General features: G+C 44.1%; 1 protein-coding gene across 2 annotated transcripts in view; it reads right to left on the reverse strand.

Moving 5' to 3' along the window:
* The window catches only part of GRM3 (glutamate metabotropic receptor 3), a 68,451-nt gene that overhangs the window by 2,879 nt on the left and 38,106 nt on the right, over positions 1–27,466 (reverse strand). The window contains exon 3 of one of the 2 annotated variants that reach the window (XM_063134306.1): positions 1,205–2,271. The exons of the other annotated variant lie outside the window; for it this stretch is intronic. Coding sequence (XP_062990376.1) covers positions 1,205–2,271 — 1,067 coding nt within the window. The remainder of the gene's footprint in view (positions 1–1,204; positions 2,272–27,466) is intronic. 2 annotated transcript variants of the gene reach the window in all.

Here is a 27,466-nt window from a genome sequence, read left to right on the forward strand (position 1 = left end):
AAATGTTGTAAATACTAACAATAAAAACAGAGCTCTTGCAATGGGTGTGGAGGTGCAAATGGTGCGGAGGTATTCCCCAGAAAGCCATGCTTTTCTCCTTTTCTCTCTGAACACTCATCATTTGACGGGTTTTTTGGGGGGGCTTTTGTACAGTTTTCCTCCCATTTGAAAAGGTTGGAATTTATTTATGTATTACATTTATATCCCACCTTTTTTCCTCCAAGGATCCCAAGGTGGCGTACATAATCCGCCTCCTCTCCATGTTATCCTCACAACAACAACCCTGTGAGGTAGGTTGGGCTGAGAGTTTGTGACTGGCCCAAAGTCACCTAGTGGGTTTCTATGGCTGAGTGGGGACTAGAACCCGGATCTCCCGACTCCCAGTCCAACACTTTAGCCACTACACCACACTTGCTCTCACACTGGCTATCACCACACTGGAATGCCTATCCTAGGGCGTAGTGACTGGCAGTAAAAGCTACACTATGGTAGTATTTGGGGCTGTTTTGGCTTCACCCCTTTTGCCTTCAGCCCTGAGGACTTCTCTGAAATAGAATTCAGCTCTGGTGCTGAAAGAGGTCCAACATTCTTGAGATAGGGCACAGAATGTGTGTGAGCAAGAAAATGAATGAATGAATGAATGAATGAGGTGCATACTTGTGCTTGTATGAACAGATGGATGGTCTGTATGTGTGAAAAAGAGAATAAATGAGAGGTGAGAGAGAGGGGTGTTTCTCCCTCATAACTCCGGAGCTCGCCACCACAAGCACATGGTCCCCATGTGGCTTACTCCTTTTATTTATTTATTATTGCATTTACATCCCTCCTCTTTTCCTCTTCATTTTAATCCTCACAACAACAACCCTGTGAGGTAGGTTGAGCTGAGAGTCTGTGACTGGCCCAAAGTCACCCAGTGGGTTTCCATGGCCGAGTGGGGACTAGAACCAAGATCTCCCGACTCCCAGTCCGACACTCTAACCACTATACCACACTGGCTCTCATATCACTGAAGGCTCTCCTGTACTTGCTGTATGCTGTATACACTTACAGTAAGTCTATAACAGCCTGCCCTGCCCTGACTTCTGAAACAGGCTGTGTTCATAAGGGGATCATGCTCTTCTTTAGAAACAACAACCCTGAATCACGTTTAACAGACAGTTCAACCTCGCCATACAGTTGTCTGAAATAACGGTGGAAGACTTACCCTGTAGTCGCTGGACGTCACGTAAAAGATCGGCAGGAAGGCCAGCCAAATAATGCACGTCGTATACATTGTAAAGCCAATAAATTTGGCTTCGTTGAAGTTTTCTGGGCACTTCCTTGTTTTGAAGGCATACACAGTGCATAAGACCACAAGGATAACGTCATACGTCAAAGAGATTAACATACTGGAATCCTTGACGTTGCACTTCAAGATGACAGTCTGCCTTTTCTCAGGGAGGGTGTAGCGGCGTGTGCCCGGGGCCTCCAAAATCAGCCACACGGACACCACCACAATCTGCACCATGATGAGGCTCAGGCAAATGAGGACCTGAGAACGTGGGCTGATGAATCTGGGCCTCTGAGCCCCGTTCTTCACCCCGCTAAATATTCTGGCGATACAGTTTGTTTTCGTCAGGAGAGCAGCGTAGCAAATAGCAAAGGATGTGCCCAGGCCTAGACGGCGCAAGGTGCAAATGACCGGCGAGGGCTTGGCAATGAAGAAGAAGGTCATGCTGTAGGAGAGGAAGACTCCAAAGAGGAGGATGTAGCACAGCTCACGGCTTGAAGCTTTGACCAAGGGGGTGTTGTTATGCTTGATGAAGACCCCCACAACGAGGAAAGTACAAAGGAAGCCCAGGCATGCGATCGTCACGGGCCCTATTGCCCAGGCGTCTTCCCACTTGATATAATCTTCTGCAAGGTCGTAACAGCTGGCGAGATCCACCGTGGGCCAACGCCCAGGCCCGCAGTCCGAACAGGTGAACTCATCAGCCAGGTACTCAAAGGGCTCACAGGGAATACAAATCCAACAGCAGACGTCTCCCGGTTGCATGTTCTTCATTTCATTGGGTGCACAGGGATCACTGCATTGGGCAGTGGGAACTAGGCCTCTGGACCAATGAATGGAGTCTACGTCAAGGGTCAATGTTTCTGCCCACTGGCCAACCTTTAAGTAGGAGTATCTGCCTCCATTGTGCTGGAAATTGAAGACGTTGTATCGGCCGATCCCATCTCCATAAATATCAAATTTTACAATGTTGTCTGCAGATTTTGAGGAACTGAATGGGGCTGCCAGGAATAAGAAAGAAAGCAAAGAATATTTCTTGTTCATGTATTTTCCTCCTTTTACATGCACATCAACCATCAAATTCTTTCTTAAAAATGCTGCTTGAGCAAACTGAAAGCTGACAAAGAGTAACTTTGTGTAAACTAGTATCTTTCTATTCGTTGTCATTATTAAAACATTTTGTTTTTAATAACGATAAAGGCCCTGGTCTAGGTGCATACTTGCATTACCATCCCATGTTAGGATACAAGGAATCGGCGATGGCAACCAGCATACAGAACTGGTTTAGATGTCTTGATGAAACTGGTTCAGTTGACTCCGAAGACGAGTCATGAAACTCAAAATGTGTTGAGCCTTAATAAACTGCTCTAAGCATCCCAACTGAAGCGTCCTCTTCTCTTCACTCCTGAATACTCAATAGTGATGAATAGTCCAAGAACTCCTTGCCTCTGTGATGCTGTTCGGTGTGCTCATGATAGCATCGCAGGGGCAAGGAGCCCTGTGACATGTTGCTGTCAGATGCTTGGCATCCCAACTGAGTACTCAGGCACCATGGAAAACTACATGCCCCAGGGTCCTTTGTATCGATGCTGCTGCTGCTTCTTCAGCATTCCAGGTACCCAGAAGGAATGGAGGCCTTGCAAAGAGGCCTCCAAGTTGCTGTCGTCAGAACTGCTGCAACCACCAAAAAAGTTTGTGGTGAAGGGAAGGAGCAACAAAGTATTTCATGGGTGTGGGAGGGATGGAGGGAATACAAATCTAACAGCAGACGTCTCCTGGTTGCATGTTCTTCATCCCATTGGGTGCGCAGGGATCAGGCCTCATCATGGGTCCAATGATGTCATTTGGAGCACATAGAAGGTTCCAAATTTTGGAATGGGCTTGGGGAAAACACACCAATAAGCTATTTTCTAGTGTGTGTGCAGGGAAAATAATGGATATTAGTTAAGCCCAGTTTGAATCAAGTTGAGTTGAATGTACCCCTCATTAATAATTTGTACACAAAACAAAGGAAACTATGCTGATCTATTAGAAAAAAACAAAACAAAATCCATGATCAGGCAATACCTTTATCAAAGCCAACTAAATATGCAAAAAATTGTGGGCAATCTTTCAAGATCTCCCAGTCCTTCCGTCAGGCAGGATGTAACAAAAAATACTGATAAGTGGGGGGTGCAGAAGAGAAATAAAAAGGCTGACTTGGAGCTGGGGTTGGGGATGGGCCGTGGCTCAGTGTGATAGAAGCACATGCTTGGCACGCAGAAGGTACACCAGTTTTAAAATCTCTTCGCTGGCTGCCAATTAGTTTCCGGGCCAAGTATAAAGTGTTGGTTATTACCTTTAAAGTCCTACATGGTTTGGGTCCAGGCTACCTTCTCCCGTACAATCAGCCCCGCACACTCAGGTCCTCTGGGAAGAATCTACTTCAGTCAGCAAAAACTAGATTGACAACTGTTACTCAGAGGACCTTCTCCTCTGCTGCTCCCAGATTGTGGAATGGCCTACCGGGAGAGATCTGCCAACTCAGTAGACTTTCTGAATATAAAAAAGCAATAAAGACTGATTTCTTCCGGCAGGCCTACCCAGAAAAATTTTAAGCCGTCTGGCTGTTATATTAATAATGTATTCGTTTTTATGTGTTTTAATCTGTTTTATGTATTTTATATTTTGTTTTTTATGTTTTTCCCCGCCTTGATCCAGAGGGAGAGGCGGGTAATAAATATATTATTATTATTATTATTATTATTATTATTATTATTATTATTATTATTAGGTTCAATCCCTGGCTTTTCCAGGTAGGGCAACAAAAGAAATCCTGCCTGAAACCTTGGAGAACCATGGCTGCCTGTCAGTGTCGACAATACTGGACTAGATGGACCAAGGGTCTGAACTCAGTATAAGGCTGCTTCCTATGCTCCTATGTTTGAAAGTCACCAAGTCTGCACTGTTAGTGTCTGATGATGGAATGGTGGGGAAGGCATAAACATTAACGTATTAGCCTGTCCACAGACAACTCCTTTGGTACCTGCTGGACGCTTTGCCACTACTGATTTTCTTTTCTTTTTTTAAAATGCTGCTGCTGCTGCTGATTTTTAATTACTGTATTTCTTCTATTCTAAGACACACTTTCCCCCCCATATAAACATCTCTAAAAACGGGGTGCATCTTAGAATCGCGGGTGCGTTTATTATTTCTTCGAATCAAAGCTTTTTTTTCTGTTGGTGGTATTGAAATTAGTGTGCGTCTTACAATCGATGGCGTCTTAGAATCGAAGAAATACGGTATAAGGCTGGCATACTGCAAAGCAAAATGCTGTCCTCTAGTGTCATCTTTATTTCCAAGAATCCCTCTGGGCCCCACTTGATGTTTGTGCGCACATATTTCTCTGATAGCTTCACTAGTTTGCCTTTTGTGACTGGCCACGCCAACCATGATAGCCATTTCATTAATAGACAAGCTCCCCCATGGCATCCATTTTGTGACAGGATCCATAACACTTTATAAAAATCCCGTATGTGCCCACCAGCCCTAAAACATTGGGAACCTTTGACCTTCTTTCCATGGAGGAAAGGGCTCCATTCATGGAAGGTGCCTTTGTCTGCCAACCCAATCACGTTTGGTACATGGAGTGGGAGGGGGGAACCATCTCATCCTTTGCCTCAGGCAGGAAAATGTCTGGGGCCAGGCTGGTGCGCAGGTGTGTTTGTATGTGGAAGAGGGAGAGTCCCATTTTCCCAGCAACTGAAACTGTGGGTTGGGTGCATGAAAAATGCAATTTCCCAGGAACGAAAAGCAAGTGCCAGGAGATTGCGTTGTGAATCATGCTCCAGAAATGGGTAACAACTCTCCATTCCCATGTAAAAGTCAATTGGTAGTCTTGGAATGGGCGCTCACCACTTGCACGTCCTGTTTCCATAGTTACCGATTGCATCCACTGAAGGTGTCTCCCAAGCCACAAAAATAATAATCTCTACTTCAGCCTTACTCTGCCTGCTGCCTTCCAGATGTCTCGGGCTACAACTCCCAGAATTCCTGATCATTAGACATGATGATTAGGGCTGATGGGAGTTGAAGTCCAAAACATCTGGAAGGCACCAGGTTGAGGAAGGCTGGTCAGGTCTGAACAGGGCTTGACTGTAGTCGATTTAACGAGAGGTGTTTTTTTTTTAAATAAATGGCAAAAGGAAAAGTCCCACCTTAAAAGTAAGAATTTTCCCTTTTACAACTGATTCTAATACAATGCTGAGAAAATATATAATGCTGACAACTATTCTATTGATCAAATGCCACTATGCAGTCATTCCATTTTTCCCTCCGTAACAGATTTTTTTTCTGGTAAAAAAAAAAAAAGATGGAAGAAAAAGTGGGAAACATGAGAGGGTTGGAAATGGTGGCAAATTTGCCGTTCAATTCCATGCATGAGGCTGAGCCATTTTACAATAAAAGCCTAAACTGGAAGCATTCTAAATTGCCGATTGCCCTGTTGATCCTAAGAGTTATTTGGGCGTAATACAGTTTCAGCAGGGGGCTTCGCATCTTCTCAAGGTTGTTTCTGACTCAATTGATCATCCCTCAGTCTCATTAATTCCCAGCCTTTAACTTTGCATATGATAGCAATTCATTGCAGTATATCATTTAAAGAAGAGACATCATTACATTTGCCACCAGGTTAAATTCACACCGCGCCGTAACACAAATGGAGACCGCCATCAAAACATCAGGAAAAAAGCAGACATTTACTACTGATAGGCTGACAAGGAGATTTCTTCCTCAGAAATCTTTGACTCGTTATATTCTTTCCTTGGAAATGTGGACCCACTTTACTAAGAGTGTTGATATGCCAGAGCAGCTGTGCCTCTTGAAAACATGTGAAACTCATTTTATAAAGTGGGTTGTTCCTCTCAGGCACCCATGACTTGGGCTGGCCAGGGACATCATGGCAATAGCAGCTGAAGGCACATCCAATCCACTTTCAGTTATCATAGAATCATACAATAATAGAGTTGGAAAGGGCCTATAAGGCCATCGAGCCCAACCCACTGCTCAGTGCAGGAATCCACCCTAAAGCATCCCGGACAGGTGGTTGTCCAGCTGCCTCTTGAATGCCTCTAGTGTGGGAGAGCTCACAACCTCCCTAGGTAACTGGCTCCATTGTCGTACTGCTCTAACAGTCAGGAAGTTTTTCCTGATGTCCAGCTGGAACATGGTGGTGGGGCTTGTGAGGTTCACCAGCCCCTTGTGAATTCCCAAGCTGGCCCTCCAGGGTTCCTCAGATGGCTGATGGGAATTTTATGGTATTGCTGCCTCTTGTTAGAAAGACAGCTAGCAGAATAATAAAAAAAGGCAAAATAGTCTCAGACACACATGCAAACAAAAGGCTAAAAAAAGAGACCACACCTTTCTCTAAGTGAAGAAAGAAAAACAGCTTTACTCACAGATATTCTTGCATAAGGATGCAGGTACAGCATAGGGTTTCAAAAGGAGTTTGTTTATTCTAGATCTTTGTATTCAAGCAGGAGAGAGGGAGCAAGCCATGCACTCCCAGTATTAGAGGAAAGTGGAGGTGGGGGTGGGGAACGAAGGGGGAAAGGACAGGAAGCCACATGTAGTGTGGCTACATGTACAGCCACATGTAGAGATCCTAAGGCTAGTTATGCCCCAAAGTCCCATGCATTAACTAGCAAACTGCAACACTGCCCCCTTTCTGAAACTTGCAGATGATGTTGCAATATTCCCAACAATGGCCACGCCCCCTACCCTTGGCAACCAATCGTGTGGTGGTTGTCTGGCTTTTGTTGTGTTTCTCACAAACCTCCTGCCTTCTTGGGAGACAATAACGAGGCCTACTAAGTAATCCACAAAGCTTTATTTAAGCAGTAAAGAGAGTCTAATCTCTTGGAACTTTCCCCTAGGCAAAACTATGCAAACTAAGTGAGACAATTGTCTTTTCACGAAGACTGGAAAGCCTTTTCCTAATACGCGTTAACTTCAGAGAGACTAGTTCTGAGGCAGCTTCTGATGGGATGTGAGCTGGGCTGACTTCCTCTCGCTTTCCTTTTGCTCTTCCCGTTTTAGTCTGTGGTGTACTCTGGGATTGGCTAACCTGTCTGTGCTCTGTCCTTCGGAAGAATGTTGGCTTCCCACAGACTGTGTATTATTTGCCCTTGACGAGATAAGCTCTGGAGTGGGTTCACTCCCAGCTGGTGAAGAGCCTGTGAGAGCTGTCTCCCCCACTGGTACAGGCTGGCCTGTTTCTGGTGCCGACTCCTCTACTTCAGAGTCTGATTCTGATTGATCATCTGAAACACCTTCTTCCAACCCAGGGGGAGCACGGCTAGACATGACAACTTTGCGGCCCCCACCCCACCCCTGTTCTAAAAGGTTGAAATGCATCTCGTAAGGCTTAGTTACTGGCAGTAAGAGCTTAAGCTGAAATATGCTGGTCTTTTTGACATTGCCACCATGAACACAAGGCCTTTGTGGTGGGAAAAATAGTTGGTGGAATCCAATGGAAACAATCATCTTGCCACAGGGAACAAGAGAGACAGTTCACAGATACAGTTGTGTGAAAATGTGCACATGAATCAGTTGCCCGGACTTCATTGCACATTCCAATGGAAAGAGCAGGTCTATGGGTGCAAAGGAACACACAAACAGAATTACTCCTTCCACTGAAATTACCAGGGAGATCAGGAGATGGGTGAACTCTGTGCATGCCTTGGAACTATCACACTTTAAGCAATTTACTGCAGTGTGTGTGTGTGTGTGTGTGTGTAATATGCCATACAATAGTATTCCCTATTACATAAACATCTTGATTTGGTGTGTGTGTGTGGGGGAATGAAGTCTAAACTGAAGATTAGGGTAACCTTAAATTTGTATCTCATTACCACTGACTGCCTTTCCAATTTCCTCCGCACTATATAATTAAAAAGAAAGAAAAAAAGAAATCAAAACTCAACCAAGTTTTTAAAAAGAAATATAATTCTGTTTAATTTATAACTCCCCAGTTCCAGGAACCTACTCTGAGATTTTAAACACCGATGCCTTGGGGTTGATAAGAGTCATTTAATTTAAAGTTATTCACTTTGGGGAAATAGCTTGCACAATAGGCAGCAAGCATTGCAAGCTAATTTATACTAGCAATCAAATTCTAATTACAAAGGAAATTAAAAGCCTATTTTTTTTTCCAACAGCCTCACTCCACCTCTGGACCTTTTCAAAAACTACAAGGTGATTCTGATAATGTTCTTCTGATGCATACCTCACCAAAGTGGGTGGAAGGGGTGCAGATGTGCTTTGGGCAGGGATGGGGGAACTTATGCCCTCCTGATGTTGTAAGACAATAACTCCCATTGCTCCAGCCAGCATGGTCAGGGATGAGGGTAATTGTAGTCTAACAACATCTGGAGGGCCACAGGTTTTGTCTGCCTGGTTTAGAGGGCCTAGTTCTGCTGTCTAGACTTATTTGTGGCCTTGTTAGTGGCTGCCTCTGCTCAGTCCATAGGTGTCTAAAATCTGAGAAGCCTTGATGTTGTTCTACTCATTTTTCAACATGCAGTTCTGGCTACGGTCAGAAGAAAGTCTTTGGTCTGGTTCAGATCTGATGCTGGGTCAGACCTCTGTCTTCATGGTAACATCCTTTGTGTGGTGGGGATCAGGCTCAGCTCTTGACAGCATCTGCACCCGGCACCATACCAGAGATGTTATGTGTGATATCTATGATCCTTTCCCCTGGCCAAAAGTGGTAGAAAGATCGTAATTATCCAGTGCATCATGAAAAATTGATTTGCGCAAATGAATGGTTCAAAGATGCCATCATTTGTGCAGGGTGTCGTGTTTCTCAGAACACTCCTGCTTTCGATGGGAGGCAAATGATGAGGCTTGCTAAGTAATCCACAAAGCTTTTATTAAGCAACGAAGTCTCTTCAACCTGAAGTGAGTCTAACCTCTTGGAAACGTCCCCCTAGGCAAAACTATGCAAACTAAGCAAGACAATTGTCTGTTCAAGAAGAATAGGAAGCCACTTTTCAAATGCCCTTAACTTCAGAGCGCCTGGTGCGGAGGCAGGTTCTGGCATAATCTAACTGACTTTCTCACACCTTCCTTCCGTGCCGTGCGTTTCAGCTTCCAGCGGAATCTAGCATCAGCTAGCTTGTCGAGACGCTCACCTCTGAAAGAAACCTCACTTCCCACTGAGTGTGTAGGATTTGGCCTTGAGGAGATAAGCTCTGGAGAGGGCTGACTCCCAGCTGAGGAATCGCCCATGAGAGCTTCCTCCCCCACTGGTACAGGCTGGCTGGTGTCTGGCACTGCGTCTTCTAGTTCTGATTCTGATTCTCATTGATTACCTGAAACATCTTCTCCCAAAACAGGGGCAGTAGGGTTAGACATGACACAGGGCCATGTGCCCTTCCTAGGCTCACTGTCCATAACTCAAGGATCATGACTGTTAATCAAAATGTCTGAACTGGTCCATGCATGTCCATCACTTGAGTACAATACTAAATGATGATATGCATGTGTAAACGGACCAGACAGAACACCCATATGAATTGATGGTTTCTCAGTTCACATATTGAGTTATCAACTGTGGAACAATGTAATGATGAAAAACCATGTTGCAATCTCACGCACTTCCTTCAATATACCAAAAAAGGCACCTACATTGTAGTTTATTTAAATGGCTATGATTAAGTTAATTAATTGGCTAAAGAGGCAGCTGATTAGCCAACTGATGTTCTTTAATCAGTGGACACCTTTTTCGCTCACATTCTTATTTTCTGGACATGTTTAATTGCTTAAATACAGCAGAATTTGGACTAAGATAAACTGAAGAACGAAATGAGGTACACAATCTGCTAACAATGTTGTCTTTGAAAACATTTTTCTTATTTCCTCCTGTAAGGAAACTATTTCAATTGGACAGCACATCCAAATTTTTATGTCTATTTTTCTTCTTTTCCATCTAGAAAATACATGAGCGAGAGTCTCACCACCAGGGCCGGCCCACAATGGTTGCCATTTTGCTCCCTCAAGCAATAAGCAAAATGGCAACTGCCTCCCATTCGATGTCAACTAGAGTCAACTAGACTCCCAGATGAATATGTCTTCAATATTGATAATAGGACAGTGTCCCCTGCTACAACAGAAGGCAGTAGGCTAACTTATAGGGTGCAGGACAGGTCGTATGGGGTACAGCTCTCTCTCCTCCAATATCTTGCTGCCTCCTCCCAGTGTCCGCCACCTGAGGCAACCGTTTCACTCTGACTAATGGTACGGTCAGTCCTACTCACCATTCCCTGTGTATTTGGGCAACCTATTAGTTAGCAAACTGGGAGAGATGTGCCTCGAGGGTGGAATTATAACTCAAGACGAAGGTAGCCCCATAGGTGATAGGAGGCCAGTCAAATCCATCTCCCATAATCGAGACTATTATAATGTGTGAAAACCACAAATCAAGAAGCAGGGTGGATAAAAATCAATGATTTTTAAAAAAATAATAATTAAAAAATCAGATTTTAAAAAAACAAAATACTTTTTGAGGAAAAATCTATCTAAAGATAGTTTTCTATTTAAGATATATTACAGTCCAAAGGTTATTCATCATGAAATAAGGATTAGTTTTTAATTATGTGAGGCTGCTTAAATTTTTTGGTAAATGAATTCCATTCATCCATTCACAATGTCATGCTCTTCCAGAGGTTTCTGTAAGATTATTTTTCTCCTTCCAATAAAGTACAGCAGAAAAGATGTCCAAATATGAATGATTAACCTGTAAAACTGGAGATAGTTCACCTCGCAATAATTTCATAATTATCTATCTATGATGTGTTTCTAATAGTATAACCAAAACAGTATTTTCTATATATATATATAAACTAATTTGAAAAGTTGCTATTCTAAAAATAAAACCTTTATCTGGTTGTAAATATTAAGATTATACCAGCAAGAATGAGTCTTTGGTAACTCTGAGTAGTGTAAAATATAGCAAGGAAGAGTGCACTTTTGGGGGGGAAGTCACATGATTAAATGGAGTCTTTCTGAGTAGTGATATAAATCGTGATTTAAATCATGATTTAAATCAAATTGATTTAAATCAAATCCACCCTGCCAAGAAGTAAAATTCTGTGGAGAGCCAATAGTTGACACAAGCCTTCTTGTTCAGAGATGGTATACCTCTGAATATGTGTTGCTGGAGACAAAACCGTCTCAGGCATCTGTGGTAGGCATAGGTGGGCCCCTGTGAAGGCCTGCATCCTTGCAGGGGGTTCCACTGTTAGTGCTTGCAGCCCCCTGGCCCTATTGCTGTTGGTGCCTGTCCCCCTGCCCTCTCTCAGCATGCAAGCAGTATCAAGAGTTAAGAGTCCCTTCGCTTGCCTTGTGCTCTCCCTCTGGACAATGGCAGAGATTGGGCCCTGAGGGAGAGGATAAGTGAATAGGCAGTGCATATAGAAGTGAAGAGAAGAACCCACTCAGGGAGGGAGCCCACTGAGGGCATTTGGCCCATGAGCCCTCCAAAACCTGGAGCCAGCACTGAGCAGTTATCACGACCAGCTTACAGGCTTCTCAAAGCATCTGGCTGACCATTGCTGGAAACAGTATGCTGGATTAGATGGACCCTTGGTTTGAGGGCTGTTCTTATGACGAGTCACGAAAATACTCACATAGGTGAAGAATTCAGTTTGGACACAAATCCCTGGGGAAAGTGAGTGGTAATAAGCAGTCTGCTCGGAGTACTTCTTCCTTGACAAATGAAACAAGTGCTCTAGAAATTCTGCACATGTAAATAGCTAGCAAGCCTGTAGATGGCACCAAAGAATACAAAGTACAGCATCTATGCCAATATATTTTTTAAAAAAAGAAGAAAAAAAGAAGAAAAAGAGAAGTTGTATGAAATGCAAACGTCTTTGTTGAATTAATCACGTTTTACTCTTAGCTCAGTCTTGTCTTGGAAGGATTTGGAAACTGAATTTGGTGTGACTATCTGGTTGTGCAGATTTGGTAAAACCTGTTCTGTCTGTATTTCGCGGATTGGCGGCTGCCCCTTTCATTCCATTATTCCCTCATTGGCAGAATTGGATTTTCTCCCCATTTCCCGAATTTGTGTAAGTTCACATTTGTGCAAATCTGCACTCGCAAATCTCCCCAAATGTGAAAAGGTCCCCAAAAATGTGCATTTTCATGCTTAACCCTATGGGGGAAAGGTGCATTTTCATCTGCGGTTTCTGTATTTTACGTACAACTAAATTTGTGTAAAATTCTGTAAAGTTTAAAAAAAAGTCCACTGGTTTGCAGAATCCATTTGATTCGGGGAAAAGCTAGTCTGTTGCGGAATTCATGGGTTTGATTCATAGAAATCCAAACTAATTTGGTTCTGTTGTGGATTTCATCAACATCCCTAGGTATGACCAGTTCGTTCATTCTTTACCTTGGGTAGACAATGTTGCAGCCCATCCCACTAAATAGACATAGGACAAGAGAGCTTGAGTCCTTGTATTATTATTTTTCAGCAGAATTCCCCAACCTGGTGTCCTGGTTCAGATGTTTTGAACTACAACTCCCAGAATTCCTGACCCTTGGTTATACTAACTGGGGCTGATGGGAGTTGAAGTCCAAATCATCTGGAGGGCACGAAGTTGGGGAAGGCTGCTTTTAAAGCCATGTTCTATCTTGCTTGCACTATTCTAAAGAGGGGCTTCTTTAACAAGGGTAGTCTTTAACGGCCATTTCTCCCATTTCAAAGAGTCAAACCCAGGTTTGCCAAACAACAGGGGAGTTGTGGCCAATCGTGGCTCCCTGGCAAATGCACTTGTATGATGTACTGTATATATTTATTGCATTCACACATTACATTTAAACATCTTAGGTGTACATGCACAAATGTGTTAGCAATTGTGTGAAGAGGCTGTAATTGTGTTTCCAGCCACAATTTGTGGTTCTAACCACATTAGACACAGTAAAGAATTTCTACAGTATTTACCTTCCACATTTATCATATTTACTAGGGCTGTGCTCCGCTTCGGAGTGCAGAAGCAATAGCGAGGCGGCCTGATTCACCTCCGACAAAGGCAGAGATGAAGCGGGTTGGGGGGCTGCGGATCAAGGCGAAGAGGATCGAGACCAAACAGATCCTTCGCCTCAATCTGGAGTTCCAAATAAAAGGTAAGTGGGGCTTACCTGGCGCTGCCGCAGTCCGTGTGGTGACGGCAGCAGAGCCAGGTAAGGGGGCAGGGGGGGCAGGGTTTTACCTGAGTTCGTCACGTTCCGGCAGCAGCTTCACCTGAACCCGAGGACTCAAACTGGAAGACCAGGCCACAACCGCGGCCTGCCTTCCGCTTTGAGCCTCGGGCTCAGGTGAAGCCGCTGCTGGAATGTGACGGATGCAGGTAAGGGGGAAGAGGGAGGGGGGCCTTACCTGCAGCCACTGCTGCGGAGCTCCGATTCGGATCCTGAGCTCCACAGTGGAGCAGAGCGGACCATAGGCGGATCGATGCGGGTTGAAGCGGACCCGATCCGGAATTTGAGGATCGGGTGCAGAGCGGATCGGGGGGTCCATGCACAGCCCTAATATTTACCTGGGTGTGTAACATCCAGAAAGTAACATCTAATGTATTTTGGCAAGATGAGGGCCGATCTACTTTATTCTTCACAATAGTCATGTCTGATCCTTTGCATGTATGCAACTAACATTGTCAAAGCAAACGCTTCACTTACATTATCTCATTATCCCTTACAACAGCTCTTTAGGAAAGGTCAATATTATTACCCCCCTATTGCAGATTCCAGAGAGTGTGAGGCAGGGGCAAGAGGAGATATAGCACCTTAAGAATGCCTAGAGGAGAGGCAGGCAAAGCTTTTGGGCCTGTGGGCACATGTGGAAATTGCAAAAACTATCCTCGGCACCGTAACAAAATGGTTGCTGTGGAAGGCATGGCTAGTCACAAAGGGCAGGTAATCTGCCCAAATGTCTTACTAAACAACTCATTTGAACCCACAGTTTCCAACACTTTTTTATCACCCCACCCCTGGCCTTCTTTTCTTTGGCGGTTGAATGCGCTGCAGAGGAAAGCATTGGTCTGCAGCGGCCTGCTTTTTTCATTTGCTAAGAATGTCTCTGAGCCCCATGTATGGCCCAGAGGCATTCATGGGAGCAGCAGCTGAAGGACCTCACTTTGCTTCGAAGCGATTCGAGCTGCCAGTAAGAAAATATCCTATTTTTTTTAAAGTGGGAGGGGTAGGGCTCCTTAATGGGCACCAATGGAGGTGTCCTGGGGGACACTGGTGCCTGCAGGCATCATATTGCTCACGCCTGGCCATTGAGTTGGTGAACAGCATGGTTAAGGTCAAGTCAGATTTGAGTTGACGACTTCACAGCACACTTTCTTAGCCACTATATTAGGCCATCTCCCCGGATCCTGCTGCTCCTCAGATCCACTGGGAGACGTAAATGTGGTTTGTGCTGGTGACTGATTCACCCAATTATAGCTTCACAAAACGAAAGGCTCTCCTAGATGACTTGAGAAAGTCATAAGCTTTGGATCCCACTTGGTACATTTCTTTTAAATGGAGCTCATGTAAGGGAACAAAGAAATGCAGTAACAAATCCTCGCCCCGCGTCTTCCCTCAAGATTTTGTCGCTGCTATAGGGTCATCGCACATTCTGAGTGCTCGAAGTGCGATGTTTTGTACCTGATTAAAGTACTGTGATTGTTGTGTGAGTGACAAAGGTACCTGTTGGAAGATTTGTGGCACGATTAGTGAGCACGGCGTCGGCATAGCTCTCGCCTTCCATGCCCACACCATTCTGCAAAGCTCTCTTAAGGCACAACCCAGACACACACCCTGTATGGGGAGGGAGATCAGCATAGGCTACTGCCCTTCCTTGGTTGGCCCTTGTATGCCATCAAAAAGGGAGGCCCATGTATACTTTCCATATATTTCTCCTTCTCTTTACCCATACTCCGAGCTGACTAGCATTGTGCCAACTATTTCTTCCACATTTTTTTTTTTACTATTCTGATTCAGTTCAGTTTGATAGAAAAGAAATTGCTCTTTTGGAAAGACATTCAGAGCTAAAGGACATTCTTGAGAAATTCTCATGGGTTGGATTGAGGGTTCTTGTCCTTACCTTACTTATGAGATGACTGAGGGTTGTGTGTCAATGTCCTATCTTTCATTGGCCCTGTTCAGAAGACACCTTAAACCACAGCTTTAACCATGGTGGTTAAGCCAGAAAGCCAGGCCATGTTCAGAAGGCTTTTTCTCTTAGTCACCATGGTTAAAGCTGTGGTTTAAGGTGTCTTCTGAACAGGGCCATTGTACAATTATCTCTCTGGCAGGCTGTAGCTTCCTCCACTTCCCAAACTTGAATTAAAGCCCAGGGAAAGACGTCACGAGGTAGTCCCCCCAAGACCAGGGCTTTTTCAGTTCAGGAAGCATAGGCAGGCCTGAGAGGTGGCAAAACTCACATAGCACCCTCAGCCACCTCGTGAAGGTTAGGTAAGTTTAAAAACACCACCAAAAGAAATTCAAAATAAGTTAGAGAACTCCCCGTAAATGATGCAGAAAAATGGACGTCTCTTTCATGGGGGAAGAAAACATTCAGGAAATGGGTGGAGGATTTTGACACAGAAGTATCACCCTCTGTTCCACGTAGCTGGACACACCACTGCTCTCCCTGCCACACCTGTTCCAGGGAAGTAGCAGTATTGCAATGTGTATTACGGTACAGACTATATCCACAATCACACCTCCGAAATATAATATAGGAAAGGTTTTGAATTATGCTAGGTATGGGGCATTGTGGGCGATGCAAAATGGGGGCCAGGCTACCATTTGCAGTGCCCCCCCATGCCAAATCCTTAAGAAAAAGTACGACAACCTCTGACAATGGTGAGAATCTGTTGGAGAATTTCCGGTGGAGCCTGGTGGCTTCTATTTCAGTGGAGCAGTGAATCCCTCTGGGTTTCAGTCAGAACTCTAAAGGAGCTATCCAAGGTGTTGAATCCATTTTGGGGATAGAGTTCAACACTTTGGAAAGCTTTTTTTAGAATACTGATTGGTTCTGACTGAAACACAGAGAGGACTCCACTGAAACCCTACTGAAATAGGAGCCACCAGCCTCCACTGAGAATTTCTCCTCCCCTTGGAGAAATTTGGTGAAACTCCCCCCCACCCCATTTCTTTGCCCACAAATAATGTGGAGAGGCCATTTGCGCAGAGCTCTTGAGCCATCAAGTTACTTGTATGTGTCTGGCCCACAAGAGGCCTCCTGTTTGGGGCAAAGGTCAGTGAAGCCTGATAAACATGTGAATGGTGCTAATACTGTTAGGGTGACCATATGAAAAGGAGGCCAGGGCTCCTGTATCTTTAACAGTTGTATTGAAAAGGGAATTTCAGCAGGTGTCATTTGTATATATGGAGAACCTGGTGAAATTCCCTCTTCATCACAACAGTTAAAGCTGCAGTGCCCTGCCCTCTTTTAAATCTGGTCACTCTAGTATAGCTCCTGCACCTTTAACTGTTGAGATGAAGAGGAAATTTCAACAGGTTCTCTGTATATACAAATGACACCTGCTGAAATTCCCTTTTCTATGCAACTGTTAAAGATACAGGAGCCCTGGCCTCCTTTTCATAGGGTCACCCTATAATACTGCAAGTTCTCAAGGTACGCAGAAAACAACCTCTCTCACTCTGTTCCTGAAGAGTCTGAGCAGGAGAAGGAGACTAAAACCATGAAACTTCAAACCAAAGCCTGAGATCTGACAACCTTAGTATTGTTGGTATACATGCATTCCATGAGCTACATTTTCTGTAGCAGCTGTGGGCAAAAGGTAGCTTGGAATCTTCTGGTAGATTTCTGGGTGATATCCAGTAAATTGCCAAGGGTTTCTGACTCCCAGTTGTCTAACAGTAGCAACCATTTCAATGCTTCAATGTAGCTATGTTAGGCTGCTGAAAAATAATGGATAGTTTGTGTGGAAGTATTTGTGAGCTTGAGGCTGGTTATTGAGCTCAAGTTCCTGGGCTCATCATGTCCTTGTAGGTACCATGTGTCCACCCTCTTGAGCCAGTATTTTGCACTTGCATCCACTTGGCAGACCTCGGGAGTTCTCATAAAAGAAGAGAGAAACATAAAAGAAGAGAGAAAGATCCTTCGAGTCTGAAGTTGGTCCATCCCTGTTCTATAGCATGTCAGTTGTATACCTTCTTTCATACTTGCAAATCCCCCAGAGAAAGGCTAAGGACCACTGAGCCATATTATTTTACTTCTCAATACTTTGCTCCATTGAATTAGTTCAGGAACAATCATGCAACCTCCAGGGGGGAAAAAGACAGAAAAGGATTGTTGATGTATTATTTCTTTGGTTAAAAGCAGGAGAACAGACCCAAAGAGGGACTGAAGGTGAAAAATGGGTGCAGAGATCTTTTAAAAAGGGTGTTAGTGACACAATTCATTAAAATTCTTGACCTCGCTTCTTTGTCTCTTAGCCATGTGGTTTTGTCAACATATACCTGAGAGCACATTTCGGTTCAACCCTAGGTGAAATACCCTGAAGATAAAATGCCTATCTGGGAAACACTTTCCATCTGTAGCATCTGATTATCTTTGCATTCAAGGTGACATTTGCCGGTGGAAAAAAAGACAATAAAATGATGGTGGTGATAATTGCAATAATAAAAAAGCAGTAGAGAAGGCATGTAAAGAAGAGGCTTTAAAAGATATGATTCACTGAAATGCCTGGTTCTCGGATCAATGAATTGAAAATTGGAATAATTGTTCAGCTATCAAAGGCCCACACGTTGAGCCCAGAAAACTCATGGGGTAGTCTACAAATGAGTTATATGGCATTACTTGAAGTTCGGTTGGCTTTGCCCCATTGTGACGAAGACCCCTTCTCATGTGAGTTACATTTTTTTGGATATCACCCCACATAAAAAGATCCCTGAATATAGCAAACTAGCTCATAAGGGAGAGTGCTATTCTAACCCTTAAATAAAGCCTTCTTCCTGGGGTGCTCAATTACTACAGGCAAGGATTATTTGTTTTAATGTGAGGGGAACCATCTGAAAATGTACAGTTCAGAATATTGCCACCTCATTCTGTATAATGTGTAGAACAATTGAACACTTGACCCAAGAACTATCCCAAATTCCTGGGCATCTGCTCATAGGGGCAAGGGGGCACAACTGCTCCTACCCCTGGATTCCAGTCATGATATCTTTCTGAGAGCAGCAACAGTGGCTGCTCGTGCTATGCCTGCCCCGTCTGTCTCTGTGTTTCCAGCCACATGGGCAACGCTCACAACAGGACAGGAGGCCAGGAAATTATACACAGGAGGCAAGGGGATGCCCTTGAGTTTAACCGGTGTAGTAGGCAGCAGCACAACCAGACTGCTCCATACTGAAGTCGCCCCACTCTGAGAGCAGCAACAGCACCTTGTGCTGCACATGTCTGCCTTATCTATCTCTATTCTCCAGTTCCCCACAACACGGGTGGGCGAGGCCCAGCCAGGGAAGGTCAGTAAATAAAACCTATGGGTGGTGGTGGGTTTTTCATTGAGCTCAGCTGACATCAGCTGCAATGGGAATGGTGGAATGTCAACCTGGAAGGGGCAGCGAAGCACACTTTCTGGCAGGCCCAGCTAGGCTGCATTGTGGCCTGTTAAGCCTTTGGTTTGGTAGCCTGTGGGAGCGCCAGCCCTGTAAAGCATCCCTTGTATATTGTGACTGTGGAAATCATTGGCTTCCTATCCTGTTCCCCCTGCCATGGGCTGCTGGTTCAGTTCACTTTAATTTCAAGTGAACCAATGAGTTGTTTTCCAGGTGTGTGTGTGTGTGTGTGTGTGTGTGTGAATACTGGAACATATCTGAGAATTGGGGAGGGTGCTGCTTGAAAGTATTAGGGAAAAATAACTGATTTCCCACTTCTCCCTTTGTCTATCTCTGCCCTTCTCTCTTCTCTCCAAAACCCTCCTTCCCCGCACCGAAATACCACGCAGAATAAACCCAGGTAGGGAGAGAAATAAGAGGTGGAAAGCTTGCCCATCGTAAGGAATGTCAGGTGCCATTTTTGGGGCCGGGGGCGTCTTCTTCACCTTCCTTTCCACACGCTCCAGCGGGAATTTGGGAAGGGACAGTGAATACTGATTGGATGGAAGGAAGATGAAGCGGGAAAGTTTCTGCCATGTAGGCAAGGTGGAACAGGAATGTCCCAGGGGACATTGTGAAGGGGGGGGGAACCAGGGAGGGAGTGGTGGACGGGGATTAGTTAAAGACAATGGAATATGTGACAGGAATGTCCCAGGATTCATTACTAAGGGAATCATGTGATAATGGAGTTTGCAAGGTCAACGGGGTCTCTCCCCATCTGGGCATGTCAGGAAATCGGGGAGGAGGATCAGCTGTGATGATTTGAGGTAGCAACCAATTATTTGTGTACAATGTTTCCCTCTGTATAAAATGAAACGTAAACTTCTGTTCCGGGCCCTTTTCCTTTACATTGGCAAGGGAAGGGGACCTTTGTGCAAAGAGAGATGTTTGGTACCTGGGGTAGAAAATAAACTTTCTTTTTGAAACTGCATCCGGATGCCTTTTTTATTTGATTTAATTGGGTTGTAATCCACAATTTTTACTACAAAAGGGCAATGCCTGCCAACCACAGAATCACAAGAGAAGATACACTCCTTTATGTACAGAACGCCTCTCCTGACATGAACCTACCCGTATACTGCGCTCAACATCTAAGGTCCTCCTCCGAGTGCCTACCCAGAGGGAAGCTCGGATAATGGCAACCAGGGAGAGAGAGGGCCTTTTCAGTGGTGGCTGCTCAATTCTGGAATGATCTCCCCGACGAGGCTCGCCTGGCGCCAACATTGTTATCTTTTCGGCACCCGGTCAAGACTTTTCTCTTCTCCCAGGCATTTAACAGCATTTAACAGCATATGCTGAGTTTCTTAACTGACCCCAGAATAGTTGTTTTAAATGGATATTGTCTGTTTTTGTTTGTATTTTTATGCTTTTTAGGTATATTTTTATGCTTTTTTTGTATATTTCTTTTTAATGATCACTGTTTTTAACTTTTGTAAACTGCCCAGAGAGCTTCGGCTGTGGGGCGGTATATAAATAATAATAATAATAATAATAATAATAATAATAATAATAATAATAAAAAATTGGCTTTTTGTGGTTTAACACCCCACTCTCGGTAAGCATGCACAGGACTGAGCTGTTAATGCTAGTACATGAAAGCACCAATAAAACCCTATGATGATTTACGCCAATGGTTAATAGGCCTATTTTCTGGGTGTGTTAACCCTTCTGGGTGTATAAGTCTTGTTGGGGTCTTCCCTTTTAGGAAATAATAGTAGCACCCTGCCAAGAAAAAGAAAATAGAAATCCAGGAATTTCCTGTAGTTGGGTTTGGATGCACCATATCCTGCACACTAATTACCACCACAAATTGTAGTGTGGCTTTGCCCCCTGCTCAGGAAAAATTCCAGCAAATGTCTCTGCCCAGAATAACAGGTGAACTATACACAATATGCAAAAGTGTATATCAGAGTACCACTGCCTTTAAACAACAACAACAAAACAACAACAACACTTGTTTGGGTTGATAGGGGAATATGGGGTATAGAAGTACATTGTTAATAATTTTAATACCCTTCGTTTTTCTGCTCTATGTAAGCCCAAGCTACTATTTCAGTTTTGGCTTCCAAACCCACATGGAGCAAAACATTCTCCCCTCTGAGACGTAGGGCATTGCATTTTGTTCAGCTTCACTCACACAAATTTGTAGAAAATATAAATATTCGAAGCAGAGGAAGCGGACATCAAGCGGAATCATGCTTTGAAGTTATAAAACTTCAAAGTTCATGCACCAAAATATGCAGTTAATACTACTTTTTGGCACTGTGGTTTTTTGTCTTGGTTTTTGCATGCTTTTTAGGAATGGAAGATGGCTCAACACATCTTTGTTTAATACTTCACAGAACTTTAAAGCACCATAAAGAAATCAACACTGCTTTAGCCACAAAAGTATCTGCAGAAGCAAGTATTTGCTTGTAAGGCAACAAATCAACGGCATATTGCGACAAAATTAATGTATTCCTAAAAATGTGTGAGGGTCAAACAATTAAACACTCTGCTTTGTTTCCAATTCAGGCGGAAGGTTTGTGTGTGATTCCGGTTCAAGCCAAGAAAACTTTGGTAATGGGCTCAGCACAACTCTGGAACTGTTTTCATTTCAGGTTCATATGGGGAATCTTAAATATGTGCTGATTTGGAAAGCAGACCAAAACACGCTCATGGGTCTAATGATGTAATGAAGCATTAGTACTATGAAGCATGCATGCAATAAAAACACTTGGATCATTCACAGTGCAATCTGATACATGTCTTCATAAGTCTCAGCTTACACCCATGAAAATGGGTACAGGATTGCACTCTCTCTCTCTCTCTCTCTCTCAATTTGTTAAGAACATAAGAAGTGTCATGCTGGTTCAGAATGAGTGTCTGTCTAGTCCTGCACTCCGTTCAGACAGTGGCCAACCAGCTGTCAACCAGAGACCAACAAAGCAGGACATGGTGCAACAGCACCCTCCCACCCATGTTCCCCAGCAATGGGTGCACACTGGCTTACTGCCTTGGTAGCACATAACCATCAGGTTAAACATTGTTCTATGTTTAATTCTAGTGAGTTCTGCAGCCTTTGCCCTGCTTTTCCACTTCTCATGTGGCAAGCCAATGTGGTGTAGTGGCTAAAGTGTTGGACTGGGAGCCAGGAGATCTGGGTTCTAGTCCCCACTCGGCTATGGAAACCCATTGGGTGACTTTGGGCCTAGTCCCCACTCGGCCATGGAAACCCACTGGGTGACTTTGGGCCAGTCACAGACTCTCAACCCAACCCACCTCACAGAGTTGTTGTTGTGAAGACGAAATGGAGAAGAGGTTCCTTGGGGGGAAAAGGCGGGATATAAATGTAATGGATGGATAAATAAATAAATAAATAAATAAATGGAGCCCCCCCCCCCAAACAACAACAACAACACAAACCCTAAAATAGGTTAGAACTAGGGACATACAAGAATTTCATTTCTCTTTGTTTAACACTAAAATCTTGCAATATTTGCGCTCTCAAACATGAATGCAAGTGCTTTTTGTGGGCAAAACTCACATATTCGCAAGTTTGTGTTTGTGTTTGTGAAAGGTACACGTCAGAAAAATGCACACTTTAAAAATGTATATATTGGGGAAAAAGTGAATTTTCACACGTTTATCAATGGGGGAGGGAAGTATACATTTACATGCACACTTTTAAAATAGGCTCACCGAGATGTGCACTTTTCCCGTTCGAACAGCAAGTGTATAGAGATCTGCCAGTTTTAGGTTTGCACTTCATGCATCTCATGAAGTGGAAGGTGTCCATGAAAGGTTATGTCAAATTAAATTTGTTAGACTTTAAGATACCACAAGACTCCTTGTTGGTTTGCATTTAAGTTCCTTTTCAGGCAAAGGCAAGCTACGTCTGTGTTCCTGCTTCAGGTTGACTTCTTGCTTAAAATAAAGGCTGGTAAATCTTCCATGCTATAGTACAGTTTGTGATACATCTCACTGCTATGACGGTGCTAGCCAAGATCTAAACTGTGCCCTAGAGGTCCGAAAGCCATTTCCAGTCCAATGAACCATCTAGAGTCTAGAGACTTTGTTGCATTGCATGACACAAATATGCCCAGAAAAAAAATAAAATAGAGGAAATGCCAAAACATTTATACAACTTAAGATGATACTTTAAAAATGTTTTTCACTTGGCTGCCCACCAAGGAACGTTGTTCATCCACAAACACTGCAGACATAACATCCGGCTCCTCAAACCCCTGCTGCTAAGATGATGAGAGACTTAATAAAAATAATAATCCATGATGCAGGGGTTTATTTTCCATCCTGCAGAATCAAGTTATAGGCAGGCTAAGTTCACGGGTGAAAAGGTTCAGCATAGGGAGAATACTCACTCTGGCTGTTTACTACTGGGAACGACTAAGGTTTTATAATAATAATAATAATAATAATAATAATAATAATAATAATAATAATAATATATTACCCGCCTCTCCCTCTGGATCGAGGTGGGGAACAACACTAAATAAAATATAGTACATAAAATTAGTTAAAAGAGCATATAAAACCAATACAATATTAAAATAACAGTCACAGCATCTTAAAATTCTTAGGTTTATGCACCACTGCCCATTCCTATGGCAAAATTCAGCCACAGATTTTTAAAAAGAGTTTGCAGGACCATGGTTTCCATTCTGCTCCTTGGTGGGAGCCCTTCAAGCTTTGGATTACATTCCAGTAAAATAGAGATGCATGTATTTTTTTTTTACGAATTTGATTTCAGTATATAACTTACACAACGGGTGAGCCGGAGGTACAGCTCTAGATGTTACCTCCTGCTCACCCCTGGCCATTGGCCAGGCAGGTAGGGGCTTATGGGAGTTGACATCCAAAACATTTGGAGATCTACGTGCTGATCACTCGACTTACACATTCCAGCCATCCCAACTTACACATCCAACCAACCTTAGTTAGTAAGCTTCTTTTTCAGTTCATTTGCTTTAATTGCCCCACGAGCTTAACCATGATATTACCAAGGACTGGAATAACTAAGGCTGTACATTTAACCTGGGAATAAGGCCCACTCAACTCAATGGGGCTCTCTTCTGAGTAGTCTTGGGCAGGATCTACACTACTGCTTTAAAATGGTTTATAACAGTAGTGTCAACTGTTGAGGCCCAGGACACACTCCGTGTACAGTCTTCAAAACGTTTTTAAAGTGTTATATCCTGTTTGATGTAGATCTTGCCTTGCATAGGGTTGTACTATACATTTCTTTCCCCCTTAATCAGTGCTCTAGCCAGATCTATGCCAATAAGGATATACGGTAACACTTCGAAAGCGGTTTGGAAATGGTATATGGAATGTGTCCTTGGCCCCAACAGTTGTCAATACCATTATAAGGCAGTAGTGTAGATCAGAGGTCTCCAACCCCCGGGCCACGGACTGGTCTCGGTCCGTGGCCTGTTAGGAACCAGGCCATGTAGGTGATCTGCTTTCACCCACCCACCCCCACCCCAGCGTACCTGGGCGCGGGGTGCCATCTCGCCTGCCCAGCCGAAGCGAAGCCAGGCAGGCGGCTTCGGAACAGCGCGCCCGGCCGGAAGCCGCTCAGGGAGAGCGACTTCCGGGCGCACCGTTCCGAAGTCGCCCGTCCGCCCCAGCGTCCTGGCTTCGCTTCGGCTGGGCGCCCGCCTAGCAGAAGCAAAGTCATCATCAGATCATCATCATCAGCTTATTGTGCTAGCCGAAGGCCATGACAAATACATCCATAGAAAAGCATACAGCTATAAAAGTACACAACAGTTTAAAATAACCAAGAGAACCATACAGACAACTTTAAATTTACTGTGACGAAAGCTCTCCTTTAGCTCAACACTCTGAGTCTCTGTGGCAGTTTATAGCAATTTTCTCTAGTTCTCTCTTCCTAATCTTTTTCGCTGCCAGTGCAAACAGGGCCACTTTATGAGTGACATAACTGTTGGTATCGCTAAGGAGGAAGAGAACTGTTTCTGCTTGGCCATTCCTGCCTCCGTATGTCAGCAGCGGTTTCAAGAGTCTCTCTCTTGGGTCCCTATACAGAGGGCAAGTTAACATATAGTGTGCTATGTCTTCCACTTGTTGTTGACCACAGATACATAATCTCGATTCAAATGGTACCTTGTGGTAGCGTCCATCCAGCACTGCAGTTGGCATCACTTGAAACCTCAATTCAATGAAAGCATTTCTCAGGGGCAGGGGCCTCAATTTGGACAGATAACATGCTCTATAGTGTTCTGTTTTTAGAAGAGGGAACCACCGAGAGAATTTAGAATTTTTAATAAGTTGCAGGTCCCTCCTGGAATCTATCCAACAACACCAATCCCTTAGTTGCTTCTTATCCATGCTTAGAGCAAACTTCAATTCAGGGAGATGATAACTATACAGGAGCTTTTGGAATATTGCTGTCCAATGACAATTGTTATCCATTTCTAGAAAACACTTAGTAGGAAGACGCTCATTTTGCAAGTTGGCGATTCGTTTAAAATATTTTAGCTGCCCACTCTCAATTCTTGCCCTAACCGAAGTCATGACGCTGGAGTGGGGGCGGGGGGCGGGGGGGGGCCTTCCCAAAACCATCCCCTCAACCCCCCACCCCCGGTCCGTAGAAAAATTGTCTTCCACAAAATCAGTCCCTGGTGCCGAAAAGGTTGGGGACTGCTGGTGTAGATCCTGCCTAAGACTATGTAGTATTATTCCCTTTTTGTTGTCTGTATTTCTCACTTTGTTTCAAAAATAACATACCATTTATTTTTTAAAATTAAATGATAAGTATTTTTTTTTTAAAAAAAAAATCAAATGATTCCATTGCAGCCTACTTCCCATGGATTTTTCACACCAAGTAAAGCTTCCCATCCGAACTGTGATTAACTGCCCTTTTAAATGTTCATTCTTTTTTTGGCTCAGGTCTAGACATAAACACTGCTCAGAGGGAGCTGAGCAGAAGCCTCAAGGCTTCCATACTAATGTATGTACTCCAAATCTACAAGGGCTTCAAAGGCCCACACCAAAACACTTCCTTTGTGTGTTGTGTGAGGGTTGTGCAGGGAGAGATTCTGTGGCACCGTAACCCCCGTATCTGCAATCCTGATGGCTTGCGGAGCCCAGGGTGGGAGGAGTTTGGGCAGAATTTTTCATTGTCCTTCCTGTTGACTCTAATGGGTGGGAAATAATGATGGGAGAACAACTTCAGAAAAGGAGGAAGCTTTGAGTCCTATGGACCCACTGCCTCCAATATGCCCCTGATAAACGCCTGGAATACCCCATTCTGCCACCACTACCCAAAGGACATCTACGATGGTGGAGCTTTCAGGGAATGCTGGGGGACACTCCGGTGGCCTAGGTGTCATCCCACCCACAGACCTCCTTCCCACTTATGCCACTTCCTAAGGGCATGGTTAGATGAGGGGGGCGGGGGGCGATGATCTTGCAATTTTATGATTGCAAGATCGTCACCCTCGTCTACATGCATCACGCAACATTGCGACCGACATTTTGGATTTTTTTTAAAAGGAAAAGGAGCGCACAAGCGCTCGAACGACAGGCAAGTTGGTTGTTGTTGTTTTTAAAAAACCCTCCCCCGACCCCTCCCCCAATGGGCACACAGTTCCTGAGGAGCTCCACGCCCCATGCCCGGTTCCCAGCTCCTCGTGTTTACTCATGAGGAGCCAGGACATACCAGTGACAGTGGGCCACATGTTCCACGGTCTCAGGATCATCCCGTGACCACAGAAAAATTGGAATTAATCTGTAGGGCAATATCCCGGGCCGAGGGAGGGATCTTTCTTCTCTGCTCCTGGGATGCCCTGTGCGTCATGTGATCCCGGGGGGATCACTGGGATATCGCCCTGTCTAGCCTTGCCCTAAGTCTCTTCACCAGTCTTTGGCTGGCTGTAATACTGCAGCCCCAATGTATGTATCCCTCCACAAGCTATGCGTGTGGGATTATGTTTCACCAGTACTGGCTTTAATTTCATTTTCTTAGCAATAAGGTAACCTTTGAATAGCGCTGAACAGGATTTTTGTAGGCTTCCATGTTTTTGTTGAAATGTGTATATTCAACAGTGAACCTGCGATTTGTGATGACCATTGGTTGGTGTTTTTTTTTTAAAAAAAAAACCCCAACAAAAACAAAATGAAGTTGATGATATTCAACAGGGGGAAATTGTATTGTCAAATTGATATACAAATGAGATGAAACCCATTTTGCTATTTTGGGTCATCCCTCTGGGACACAAAGTGCTACACAACTTGGGACCAGTTGCCTTAGGGATTGCCTCACCTGTTATGTCCATGCCTGATATCAGAGATCAACAGGTTCTCCTGAGGTTCATCTCAGGAACACTTGCATTAGAACATTTAGTGTTGCAGTACGCATCTTCTGGAACACCTTTACCAGCTGTCATTAGACAGCCCCCCACCAGTTCTGATGTTTAGACATCTTCGCAGGACTCATTTTGTCACCTAGGCTTTCCCTGAAGTGTGTTCCAGTCAACCATGATGTGTATCACACAGTAGAATATACAGTTTTACTAT

This window comes from Elgaria multicarinata, chromosome 9, assembly GCF_023053635.1.
Source record: "Elgaria multicarinata webbii isolate HBS135686 ecotype San Diego chromosome 9, rElgMul1.1.pri, whole genome shotgun sequence".
In the NCBI taxonomy this organism is placed as follows: domain Eukaryota; kingdom Metazoa; phylum Chordata; class Lepidosauria; order Squamata; family Anguidae; genus Elgaria; species Elgaria multicarinata.